General features: G+C 38.4%; 2 protein-coding genes across 3 annotated transcripts; both read right to left on the minus strand.

Annotated features, from left to right (window-relative positions):
- Positions 1-7,506: 7,506 nt before the first annotated feature.
- On the minus strand, positions 7,507-9,640 carry LOC148031267 (endo-1,3;1,4-beta-D-glucanase-like). 2 transcript variants are annotated; one of them, XM_087685715.1, is made up of 7 exons: positions 9,434-9,640; positions 9,032-9,053; positions 8,654-8,789; positions 8,465-8,555; positions 8,017-8,106; positions 7,826-7,947; positions 7,507-7,748 (listed from the first exon to the last, which is right to left on the minus strand). In XM_087685715.1, exons 1-7 carry the CDS (start codon positions 9,582-9,584, stop codon positions 7,608-7,610), a joined length of 753 nt encoding a protein of 250 aa, XP_087541841.1. In that variant the 5' UTR covers positions 9,585-9,640; the 3' UTR covers positions 7,507-7,607. The 2 variants fall into 2 exon arrangements, with proteins under 2 accessions (XP_087541841.1, XP_087541842.1); XM_087685716.1 differs by having other exon boundaries at positions 7,826-7,926; positions 9,434-9,639.
- Positions 9,641-11,580: 1,940 nt separating this feature from the next.
- Positions 11,581-12,597, minus strand: LOC148031268 (uncharacterized). The gene has a single exon (XM_087685717.1). It carries the CDS (start codon positions 12,595-12,597, stop codon positions 11,581-11,583), a length of 1,017 nt encoding a protein of 338 aa, XP_087541843.1.
- Positions 12,598-13,674: the final 1,077 nt, after the last annotated feature.

A 13,674-nucleotide genomic window follows, 5' to 3' on the forward strand; every position in this document is an offset into this window, starting at 1 on the left:
AGTTAGGCTCTATTATTTTAAATGCAACATCGGATCCTTATATGACAACCCATAAAACACTAGGAGATCCATGTAAGGAGGAGGGCATTTAGTGCTCTTCTTTGGGATCAACACTGGGTCCTCGAGATCTTGATATGCATCTTGACCTAATCCCATCATCTTACGGCCTCTAATATCTTTCGTTTCCACCTTTACCAATGTAGAAAGGTTAATTTTTCCACTGACATCCCTTTTTGCCAACTCATTGAGTAGTCTAGGAAGTCCTATGATATGCAACATGGAATCTACCCCATCCCCTACTAGTGGTCTATCCTCATTTACCATTGTTTTCCTAGAATCGAAGATAGATCCCAAAAGAACCTTCCTCTCTAGCAATGGTTTCCCACATACGTAGATATCATCCAATGCTCTATGGATCTTAGAAATTGCACTTTGGTACATCCAACTACATCAGGCACTAGCATCGAATGTATCTTTTGATCATAGTTATGTGTTACTCTGGCCATTGCCATCACAGTCTTTTCCTCTAAAAATTTATCACTATCAAGGATTAGAGCCCCAAGAGGAACACCAAGGAAAGAGAATTCTTGCAAGAAAATCTATCGTGTAACATCAACAAGCTTTTATTTTATTCTTTTGATCATCAAAACAAAGAAAACAACAATTCTTCACGCAGCATCATAGTAGATATCTCCCACGGATTTGATAGAATCAACCATATTCTCCAACATCTTCACAAAATCCATCAATAGAACAAAGAACACAAAGGAATACACCATCTTTGAATGGAAATACATCACATAGTATTCATCTTCAATATCTTCATAGTTTTCTTTCAATCTCTCACATACAATCACACTGTTTTGATAGATTTGACTATCTCTGATTCTCTCTCTCTCTCTCCATCAATAGTACATCATATCCTCACTACAATCACTCAATAATAACCCTCAATAATCCTTCTTATGTCGTGGATACACCTCCCAAGAGGTATGTCTGATATGAAGAGGCACCAGAGCCACTACATTGTCTTTTCATAGCTCACCACTGTCACTTCACTCCAGTCTTTACTTGAGTCTTCAGCAGCTACTTCTTTGACTTCTTTTAGCTCTTTTGCACTTGTATTCACCTCTTTCCAAGGCTAGAAAACTTTCCCAAGTTACACTCTCATCCAACAGAACACATACAGAGGCATACAGAAGGTCTACAGAAGCTCATCAGAAGCTCAACAAAAACTCAACAGAGAGTTATAGAAGGTCAACAGAAAGCATCAGAACCACATAACTCATACCAAAACCATTCCAAACCATCAAAAAGCATTCAATAAGCTTTCAAACAATCTCAAACCCTATCAATCAATAATCCATCCTTCCTTATAGAGAGAAAACAGAACAAAACAGAAGCTCAATAGAAGCTATCAGGACCAAACAGAACATATCAGATCATCAAAACAGAACTTCACATCTCTACTAATAAACATCATGAGCTTAATAAAACCATTCCAACCTATCAAAACACTCTCAAACCACTTCCAAACCAATCGATCATTTCATAAAATCAACCATTCAGCTCTCAAAAACAACAAAAATCAGCCAAAAAATAGGTCATTTCAACACTCAACATATCCCCACACTTAATAAGGAAGCATCCTCACGACCCAGGAAAAAGGGAATACAAGTTCATTCAAGAGCTCAACTTTGATCTTCAATAAATCTTCAAAAATAGTCCATCCAACCACGACCCCAACTTATAACATGTATCTGATATAAAGAATACAACAAAAGGAAAACCCTTTATACATTAACACTTCTTATCAAACTGGAAATCACAACAAACTTGTAAAGGATATAAGAGGTTTCTTCTTCTTCATCAACATCATCAACTATCCAACCAACAACACCATTGCCGCAATTTTCCAAAAATATAGCTCGCACGAAAGCAAATCGAATAGGCAACCACCACGATCTTATTACATAAATTAACCCACAACACAAACACTACACACAACACAACCATCTAAATGACTCCTCCAAAAAGAAAGATTTATCATTAAAAATCATCCACCATACATGGGAAAGGTATTAATGAAGATGATCCCTCTTGAAGGATTGGTGATTTCGAAAACGATCCATGGACAAGGATTCATCTACAAATGTCTTGGGAGGATTCTGAAAAAACTGAAGGCAATACATCCTTTCCAATAAGACAAGGTATCTGCTAGGCAAACAGAGGGCATGAAAGTACAATACATCCACTTGCTGGGAATCAATGCTCACATTGACATTCATGCACAACTTGATGGGAAGATTTTGGGCACGAGTGGTGTGGGATGGCCCACTAGTAGAAAGGTGGACTGTTGTAGCCATGGAGGCCCTACAAACTGTTGTGTTTCTCATCGACTTGTTTGATGATACACAGCTTGCAGCCATTCATGCAAAGCATATTACAATCACAAACAAAGATATGAACTTTATCATTCGGCTTTGACATGGCAAGGGGACCCCGCCATAGTTTACTAGATTAATGATGCAAGGTTTATAATGGGTGTTACAGCGCCATAACATCTTGGAAGCCCAAAAAATTTTGTACTCTGCCACATTGGAATATTTATTTATATATACATAATATCTCGTGCGATGTGTACTGAATTCAAATAATTGAGTAAAGTTGTTTGTTTTGTTTCTTGAAACGCATGACTCTTAATTTTTGTTTAACGTACAAATGCATCAAAAGTAGTAATACGAACGCATCAAAAGTAGTAATACGCGTTGAATTATGTTAATATATGCAGATGCGTCATTCACGGTACCACAACAAACTAACTAAGCTAATCTCTCTCTCTCTCTCTCTCTCTCTCTCTCTCTCTCTCTCTCTCTCTCTCTCTCTCTCTCTCTCTCTCTCTCTCTCTCTCTCTCTCTCTCTCTCTCTCTCTCTCTCTCTCTCTCTCTCAAAACTAAATAAACACAACCATAAACAAAACTAACTAACTAAGCTAAAGTTAACTAACTAACCAAACTAAACTAAGGTAAAACCTACCAACTAACTAACCCATAACACATATATAAACCAAAACAAACTAACAAACTAACACAAATAACCAATCAATCTAACTAAACTATTCAATAGACAATAAACAAAAATAATTTAAGCTAACTAATCTAATAAACTAACGTATCTAACCAAACTAATCCTAAACTATATCTAAAGTAACTACTAACTTACTATTTAACTTAATAAACTAACTAAACTAAATAACCACAAATAACTAAATTAACTAACTAAATAAACTAACTAAACTAAATAAACAACCAAAACTAACTAAACTAACTAACCACAAACTAACTAAACTAACATATATATATATATACATATATATATATATATATATATATACATATATAGATATATATACATATATATATATATATATATATATATATATATATATATATATATATATATCTCTCTCTCTCTCTCTCTCAAAACTAAATAAACTAACATATATATATATATATACATATATATATATACATATATATACATATATACATATACATATATATACATATATACATATATATATATATATGTATATATATATATATCTCTCTCTCTCTCTCAAAACTAAATAAACACGACCATAAACAAAACTAACTAACTAAACTAAAGTTAACTAACTAACCAAACTAAACTAACCAATCAATCTAACTAAACTATTCAATAGATAATAAGCAAAAATAATTTACACTAACTAATCTAATAAGCTAACGTATCCAACCAAACTAACTAACAGTAAAAAATTTACTAAAGTAAACCAACAAAACTAACAACCTATTTAACTAACTAACTTACTATTTAAACCAATAAATACATCAAAACAAATTTAAAACCTGAGAGAGATCACCGACCTGAATACTGGCTAGACAACCAATCCTCACAAACAAACTACACCAAATAAACCAAAATACCAATAAATTAAACCATACCAAGCAAACCAATCTCTTCTAACTCGCCCTATAGCAACTAAACTTACTAATCAATCATCAATTTATCTACTAACTTACAAAAAACAAAACACAAAATCTAAAGTAACTAAGCAACCCATAACACATATATAAACTAAAACAAAAAAACAAACTAACCCTAAACTAACACACAATCTAAAGTAACTAAGCAACTAATCTAAGGTAAAACCTACTAACTAACTAACCCATAACACATATATAAACTAAAATTAAAAAAACAAACTAACCCTAAACTATATCTAAAGTAACTACTAACTAAATAACTAAATCCATATATAACACACAAAAATAATTTAAACTAACTTATCTAATCAACTAACTAAATAAACTAACATATGCGTTCCCATTGAGAAGATCAATCAAGCAAGGCTTGCCTCTTACCCCTCTTTGGTTTGCTATTGAAATTGATGCAATATGGTGGTTGATTGACGACAAGGTACACAAAGATAATATCCAAGGTATCCAATTACCAAGTAATAAACAAATGATTCTTAATCAATTTGTGGATGATACAAATGGAACAATAGAGAATGAGCTTGCCTCAATAATAACATTTTGAAACTATTTAAAAAATTTATACCTTGCATCTGGTTCTATTTATCAATCCCACCAAAACAAGTATCAAAACTCAAATAAAGGATCCCCCTAATTGGATACTTAGAGAAGGGTGTAAAATCATTGAAGAAGGTAAAGTATCATATTACTAGGAATCCCTATGGGATTTCAAGTCTCCATGAAACAAAGATGGGATAAGGTCATTAAAAAATTAAAGAAAAATTTGGAAAAATGGAAGGGATTACAATTCAATTTGGCAAGTAGGGTACTAGTACCAAAGCACATAGCCATCCTTGCTACTTTGTGCTTCTTCTCATGTTGGAAAACCTTTGCAACTAGTCCAAAGCAATTAGACAACCTATCCAAAAAATTTGTCTAGTCAAGAGATAGTGATAAGTTCAAGTTGCCCAAGGTTGCATGGAAAGTATGCACAACGATTAAACAAAAGAGCAACCTAAGCCTACTCAATCTAGAATTGATAGGCTCTCAAATGGCCACCAAATGGATTGTCAGAAGTTTTCAATTCCCTGAAGAGAGTTGAGCAATGTTAATTCATAGCAATGTGAGCCAATTCAAGGCTGAAGGGTCCCCTAAACGGAAAGGACTGAGCCCCCTTTCTATAGCCTTTAGCAATGTCAAAGTGCAATTAAAGGACTTCTTCTAGCTAATCAAAAACCTTTGGCCAGCATGGTTCAAGTACTCCCAACTCCTCACCCTTTCTACCCATCAAAACTTCATCCTCCCTTAGTGCTGGAAGGACTTAGTCTAGTTGAACTGCTTTGTACCACACATGCAACCTCTTCACTACCAAATTGACCACAAGATTTTTAAGAAGGGAATAGAAAATTGGGGAGATATATGAAACAACAATAGATATCAAGTGCCCTACTTTACCAAAAGCTCAATAAAAGATAGCACGTGAACTAGTTTGGCAAACAATGGGATTGTATATTCAAGAACCTTTGGCTCAAATCCATTCAAGGGAAAATCCATTGTTTAGGATGGCTAATAATTCACAAAGCACTTTGGACTAATAAAAGAGCATATCAAATAGGTCTAAGGAATGGAGTATGTTCTAAATGTGGTAGAGAAACTAAATATATATGTCACTTTTCATGAACTACAAGTCTAATAACAAGCTAGTGGATTTTTTGCAAGTAATTTTCCAATGAGTGCATCCCACATAATTTAACTAGAAAGAAGTCCTACTAGGAGAAATCTATGGAATCCCACCAACAATCTAGAACTAGATTAGAAGACTATTTATGGAGCATTTGGACTAACAAGAACAAAAGCCAATTTGAAAACCTACAAAAAGATCCACTAAATATTTTCTTATCTAAATTGTGGATGCAAGTTAGGCACGAGGATCCCTTCTTCAACAACATGAAAAATGGTTGAAGAATCATGAATGGAAGAGAAAAGGAAAAGGGGGTGAAGTTGAGGAACAAATGAATAAAGCTCAATTGCTTATGGACAAGCTCAAAGCTAAGATGGCTATCTACGGATCCCAAGCTCCCACGTTGCCCTAGTCCATTCAGAGCAAGAAAGAAAATGCATATTTCTTGGAATGAATTGTAAACTTTACTCACCTTGCATATGGTTGTGCTTTATACCAAACCTCATGAGTTTCCTCGGAGTTTATCAATACTAGGGCATTTTGAGTTTGATACTATACCTCGAATTTTCTTTTCTACCTTGTCAATATATTTTAACGCCTTCGGTGTGTGCGTGTGTGTGTGTGTGTGTGTGTGTGTGTGTGTGCACGCGTGCTATAAATGGCAATACAATGTGAAAAAGAGGGGGATAGCTTTGAAGTTAGAAAACTATTTTAAATGTTTGGGGCCTAGAGAGATCACAAATTCACATGCCAATCCAACTACTAATGCTTTACATTAGAATACTTTACATGCCTTTGAAAAATAAGAACCTTTAATTATCAAACCCAACTACTAATGCTTAAAATTGGAATACTTTACATGCCTTTGAAAAATAAGACCCTTTAATTACTTAAAATTAGAATACTTTACATGACTTTGAAAAATAAGACCCTTTAATTATCAAACCCATTTATCTAATTAAAAGTTCAGGATCTGTTTTCAAACTAGTGCATTCGTTACTCAACCTCCTGCTCGCATTTTTCCTCTAAGACACTCAAAGGCTGTTCATACTTATCTCCCGTTATCCTTGCATGAAATCACCTTATCTTAACACAGATAGGCAACCACTAAAGGCTGTTCATACTTATCTGCCGTTACCCTTGTATAGCATCACCTTATCTTAACAGAGATAGGCAACCACTTATGTAGGTATAGAGCTTTAGGCTCTTGATTGCATGAACATTGGACCCTGTTTAGTCTATCAAGGCTTGCATTTTAGAACATTGATCAGACATTATTTTGCATGACTTCCGTCTTAATTCCTATATCGAAGGCTGTGTCCTAGTTATTGATGAGTCCTCCTTGATCAGCCTCTAGCCGTCCTTGTTTAGCATTATGAAACCCTTCATAGTCATTGATGCATATGGATGTCCTTTGAGATTGAAGTGAATAAACACATTCCAACAAAATTGTCTTTGCCCTGACAAATGGCACTCTTTGGAGCTACACAAGGTCGTGTAACCCAATCTTCCACAATTTGAAGGTGTTATGCACTAGCTCACTGCTGGGAGGGAGGCAGCCAAGTCCATGAGATCTTCTCATAAATACCATTTCAAATCAAAGGCCACCTTACCGAACAATCACATTGACTTGTTAATGCTTCAAAGAGTCTCCGCTTGGTTTAGGGTCGACAATTGCAGTGATATCCATTACAGGGCTATTATTGCTCCGCTTGGTTTAGGCATGCAATCGTAACGTTATATTCATCACAGGGTTAAACTGTTGGGATTGGGGGAACAAAGTTTTATTGGATACAAATAACCCTTCAAAATACACCTGCTCATGAATATTAGTATTATTAAATAAGCACTTCAGGTGAATATCTTCTTATAATTAGATGAGTAAGCCTTTCTATTGCTGTGAATATTTACAGTAGGAACTTCCCGACCCATTCAAGAATTTTGGCATGAACCTCTTCTGCCTTTTCAACAGCTGTTTTATCATTTGTATCATAGCGAATAATCCAGCCATGGACCGCACCTGGATATATATGAGCAAAACTCTCCACCTGCACATTTCAATACAATCAGAGTCACAGAAAACTCATGTCGTACGACTATCAAACATAATCTTGATAGCCATGACCTCAGTCTTTGACTCCAGTATCTCTATGAACTGTTTGGCAAGGGTGATTGGAGTTGCTTGATCGATTTCTGCTGCCAGAATTGCTATTGGAGTTTTCACATCTGACCAAGCCCAAAAAAACACTGTCGAATTAATGGATGATGATACTGTTTTAGGCAGGAGTAAAAGCAGGAAACTGCATTATGCTCTACCTCGAATATCCTCAACGGTCACCAAAGCAGGATGGCAAAGTACTGATGCTTTCAAGACATGCTCCTTGGCTAGCTCCACGACTACTTTTGCTGTATAAGAAGACGAACAAATATGTTCAAGCCGGAATCCAGATCGCATTCACAGTAAGAAACAGTGTCTGACAGCCTCAATCGTAAAGGATGGAATCAATCATCACTGTAGTAGAACAACGCACGGTGCTTTTAATTCCTAAAATACAACAGGGCCATTGAATTCTCTCTTTTATGAAATCCCCAAGTGCCAAACAAAAAGAACTTCAAAGGCTATGCTACCAGTAATCAAATGTATGCAGTAAGCCTCAAAAGTACACTCATTTTCCCCTCCCCAAACTAGTGAAACAAACACCCAAATCAACTTTTTTTTAATCACAAGTTCATGGAGAAGACATAACACAGTTAGCAAACTTACCTCCCCAGCAGAAGCCAACAGCTCCAACTGACAAAAACCCTTCCTTCTTAAGGCTGTCTATAACTTGCTTTGTGCCTTCAACCGCATCCAGCTACATAAACATCAAAATCACCACATCAGATATAGCACCAGAGATAAAAACATCAAACTGTAACTACATAGGCACCTTATTGTTGAGTGTCTACATACTGGCTGGTGTTTCTTGATCCAATCACCAAATGTAGCAAACGGATCACCATCACTGGCTGGGACAAAAGGATCTTTATTGAAATAATCTGGGACAACAACATAGTATCCTGCAACTGCAATCTTATCCGCCAACTTCCTGAAACAAGATGCTAAGTACTATTCAGGTCACAAACGGGAGAGAGTGCATTAACAATCACAAGATTTCTTTATAGAAGAATGTTGAAAGGTGATGTAAGAAGTCCACTCAGATGGCAATCTGAACAGAGTAAAGCTACACTTTTCATGGTAATGTTCAAATTACACCACACGGATATGTCAACTGATGCTTGCAGAATTTTCATCTCAATGTCATACAGAAAATGCAAGACTTGTTTGTACCTGAAAAGCGGAGGCTCGAATCCTGCACATGCAATAGGAACACAATATATTAGTTTACAACGAAAGCTGGCATATCTGTGCTCCCGCACAGTTGTTTATGGTTTTTCAATGCATCATTCGTAGTTCCTTCATATGATGATTATTAGCCGCAGTTCGAACAAAATGTCAAGCTACAGCTAGGAAGATAATGTCCGTCGCATTGTCACTCTCAAAAGACTGTTTCCTTCATGTATCAGGCTCCCTGATCGTTCAGGCCAAACCAGCCGGCAGATTCTGAGCAGACGATGTTAGAAATGCTCAAACATGGAGCGATACGAGGTAAATACAACACGTTTGTAGCCAAAACATCAAGCCAAGCCAAGAGGAGAAGGTCCAATGGATTGTCGAGGTGCGAGCCCCTACCGAGGATATCCGAGACGAGGACGACGGCAGCTTTGGGAGAAGAAGCGGACGGAGCAGCGATGTAGGAGGTGAAAGGGCCGAAGCAGTCCTCCTTTCCGAGGCAGGCATGCTCTGAAGGGGGGGCCGGCACGCAGCACTGAGGGCCAGCCATCTCTCTCCTCCTCCTCCTCCTCGTTCTCTCTATGAATTTCCGTGTAAAAAGACAAGCCCTTTATTTGGATGGCAAAACTTAGGGCGGATTCACAATGGGGCGGCGGAAGTGAGTGATGTGGAACTCCTTGTCCGGGTGGAAGACTTTACATTTTTCTCCTGCCGCCGCCCTTCAATTCACACGGAGACGGCGGTAGAATGGTATTCACACTGCCGCCGCCCCTTGAATTCACACGGAGGCGGCGGAAGCAAACAAAGTGATTTGGTAATTTGAAGGTCAAAACTAACAAAAAAATAGCAAATCACAATAAAAATTAACTGTAATGAGAGACCAGGATTACAATGCTTATAGACCAAAAAAACAAACAAGGTTTAACCATAATGAGAGAAAAGGATTATAAGGCTTATAGACCATAATAAGAAATAAAATACTATGTCCACCAATGTCAGTCAATACTGATGAGAAGTTATTACAAATCATGAAACTTGAGCTTCAAAGGAAGATGAGGATGTATCTGCATCGGAAAGATTATCACCAAAGAATTCTTGAATTCGTTTCTTTGAATGTGTCCTATACATTGATCTTGCAATGTTGTTGCGTCATTTAGCACCAGATCCGAAATCATGTTGTGCGGTTCTTCCTCCACGGTCGTCCCCTTGTTGTGCTCGTTGAATTGCATCTTCTGGTTGGAGGGGACGGATAGCTTGAATTTCGGCCATAGAAGTTATTGCTGTTCTTTGATCCTCTTCCATCGAACTGCCAAGTTGTAAGCACGCTTCTGCTTCACGCACCCAATCCATGTCAAAAGAGTCACCATGACGGATACAAATATTATGTAAGACAAGACATGTAGCTACAAGACTAGGCACGTGGTGAAGGTCCATATCACATCTTTTGAGCAAGATGCGAAACCTTGCCTTCAACATGCCAAATGCTCGCTCTACAGGCATCCTAGTGCTAGATTGTATGAAGTTCCAATAGTACTTCATGTGTGATAAGCCTTCCTTACATCCCTTAAAGGGCACCAACATGTATGGTCGTGCAGGATAAGCACAATCGCCAACCAAACAATAATTGCCCAACAAACCCCTAACACATCTTCGCCCGAGTTCACTTCTTGTGAAGTTCAAAGAGTCATGGGTGGAGCCAGCCCAACCCACATCATAGTCCCAAATTGAGCAATTTGATGCAACCGTTAATTGCAAAAGGATTGAATGAAACCCTTTGCGATTAAAGTAATCCTCATGGTTCTCTCTCGGTGCAATAATAGGAATGTGCGAACCATCGATAGCTCCTACAACATAAGGGATGCCTCTAATGGCCTCAAAGTCTCTTGATAGTTTCTCAAATCTAGCTCCAGAAGGCCACTTGATATACATATCTTTTAGGCCTGATGATAAGAAAGCTCTACAAAAATCTAAGACTATGCCACAAGCTGTGCTAGTGGCACATCCATAAAGGTCACCTAAGACCTCCAAAGTTGTACCACTAGCTAGCCTATGCAAAGCAATAGATACACGAGTCTCAATGCTCAAGGTTTCACGCATATTGATGCGTTTTTTCTTCAATTGTGGAGCAAGTTTGCCACACAAGTATTGGAAGGTCTCTCTACTAATGCGAAGGCGTTTCTTGAACATGCTTGCTGAGTAAGAACCTAGCAAGAAGTGCTCAAGAAAATGTTTGGCCCGTGGATATGCCCAAGCTTTTCTACGGGTATGCCCTATCCAACGATTTATACTTTTTTTTGCATGCATACATCGACCCATACACTCAACTAAGTACAACCACATTTGTAACATAGACTCTTTATCACTCATGGGGGGTGGTGATAGAAGCTCAGTAATCGCAAGAAAGCATAACCATGCACAAAACAATGCAATTCTTCTTGGGATGGCCATGTCCACCTGCAAAAATATGCAACACACATTATTTAGATTTCTCATTGCTTACAACATTTCACACCAACACACTAGAAGATATAAATAACATTGCAAAATCATTTTGATGCATTCAAAAATTCGACCATGGTAGCATGGAGGGCAGCTAGTAGATCCAAACGTTTGTTTTCGGTGGCCTCCTGACGAATAGAAGACTCCTTCAAATGATCAAGTAGAGCACGGCCTGTGTTGGCCATCTCATTCAAGGAGTCCTCTATTTTGGCAGGTCCCTGACGTCCTAATGGAGGTGTAGGTTGAACCTTGGCAGTGGAGTTTTGTGGCTTCCCCTCCTCATTTTCCTCATCTATTTGTGTGTCTAGGGGGTCATTACATGACACAGAGCTAGCATGTGATACACTCTTTACCTGTGCTCTATTGTGATAATATTCGTCTACGACATCAAACCATTTACAAGTGTATTTTCTATTGTTACCAGACACACTATTGTGAGCTTTGTCTACCCTGTATTGGCCTAAAACATGTGCCCACTTCTTCCTACATGCTTCGCTATCTTTGTCAAAATCATGATAAGTAGCAGATAGTTTATCTGCCACTTTTGCCCATAAATTAACCCCCTGTTTTTGAGGGTTGCTAAATTCATGGCTCATGCCACCTCGCACGTGGATTAGCTGATCCACCCAAAAATCTTTCCATTTTCCTTTGCTTTTGTTGTCGAGGTCGTCGTCTTCGGTAAGGTCAATTGCTGGCGCCTTCTTCTTGGATGCCCTTGGCCTCTTGGATGAAGTAGACTCTTGCAATTCGTCCCTGTGGTCAGCCCCATGCTTCTTTGAAGTTTTGGCTCGTGATGGTGTAGTTTCTTTTGTTGGATTTGGAGGTGAATTTTTTGATAGTTCGTGATGAGGACTTGGTGGCTTAAAAGCCACATTTGGAGGTGGGGGTCTAAAGAAGAAGGGAGAGGCGGGAGAGGGAGAGGTTAACATGGCCGTAAAGCCATGAGGAGGCATTGGAAAATGTGCGGATGAGAAGGGGTATTGTGGTGGCGATGTAAACATTTGGGAGAGAGGTGTGTCATCCTCCATTTGAGAATCAAATGGTTGAGAGTGAGTAGGGTCCATAAAATGTACCTGAAAGAAAACAAAAAAGAATTAGTCATGATCAAAAATTTATCCTTCAAACAAAATTACAAGCATCAAAAAGAGAGGCCTTTGGTGGAGAGATGGGAGAGAGAGAGGCCAAAGAGAGGGCATATGGTGGAGAGAGAGAGAGAGAGAGGCCACATGGTGGAGAGAGGGAAAGGCCATATGATGGAGAGATTTGCCATATGGTGGAGAGAGAGAGAGAGAGAGAGAGAGCAATGCCATTTGGCGGATAGAGGGAGAGAGAGAGAGGGTGTATGGTGGAAGAGTGAGAGGCCATTTGGTGGAGAGTTGTCATGTAGAGGATGTAGAAGCCAAAGAGGGCCAAAGAAATTGGCAAGTACCTTCGAAACCTTGTTGATTTGCACCTGCACATCACAATTGAAGCAAATGTGTTAGTATGCTATGAATAAATCTATTGTGCAATCAATAAAAGCTTGAAAAAAAAAAGCTCAAACTTCAAAGGTGGTCACCGAAATTGCTTGATAGAAGGGCAAACAAGTCTTGATTTGGACTTCACAGTGGCAAAGGAAGTACAACACAAAGCTTCAATTTATAGGAAAAAAATGCAAGAGCTCCTTGAACAATGTGTAGACGTTGGAAAATGCAAACGTTCATGAATGAGCTGTGTGAACGCCGAAATCAACGCTTACGTGGCATCTTTGTCAGGCGGCAGCGCTCTTGGGCGAGGGGGGGGGGGGGGTCGGTACAATTGCACGGCGCACCTGCCGGGACGTGGCATGAGCAGGCCACTGCTGCCGCCGCCCACTGTGAAAGGGGGCAAGCACGTGGCGTGCTCTGGTTCGCAGGATCCGAGCGGCAGCTGCTGCCGCCGGTCCTTGTGAAACCAGCCTTATTTAAAAATATAAATCCATAAAACTTATTTTAAAAATAAAGTTTCGTATAACATAAATTGCTAAACTTAAGAGAGAATCTCAAATTTTAAAGAAGCAATTTCAAACCCTTGATCTATACATTCTTCGTTGCAAAAATCGCAAATGTAAGTAACTTGCTTCAAAGACCCCTTTACAATTTAGAGTTGTTAGCCCGTTTTTT

This window comes from Lygodium microphyllum, chromosome 9 (assembly GCF_053477565.2).
Source record: "Lygodium microphyllum isolate KBCC chromosome 9, Lygodium_microphyllum_v1.1.10, whole genome shotgun sequence".
NCBI classification, from domain to species: domain Eukaryota; kingdom Viridiplantae; phylum Streptophyta; class Polypodiopsida; order Schizaeales; family Lygodiaceae; genus Lygodium; species Lygodium microphyllum.

Bases quoted from the DNA above. Each gene is read 5' to 3' on its own strand.
- LOC148031268 (XM_087685717.1), bottom strand. From the start codon at position 12,597: ATGGACCCTACTCACTCTCAACCATTTGATTCTCAAATGGAGGATGAC.
- LOC148031267 (XM_087685715.1), bottom strand. From the start codon at position 9,584: ATGGCTGGCCCTCAGTGCTGCGTGCCGGCCCCCCCTTCAGAGCATGCC. The intron at 9,054-9,433 runs GTAGGGGCTCGC...TTGCATGTGCAG, and splicing joins CCTCGTCTCGGATATCCTCG to GATTCGAGCCTCCGCTTTTC. The intron at 8,556-8,653 runs GTATGTAGACAC...ATGTTTATGTAG, and splicing joins GGATCAAGAAACACCAGCCA to CTGGATGCGGTTGAAGGCAC.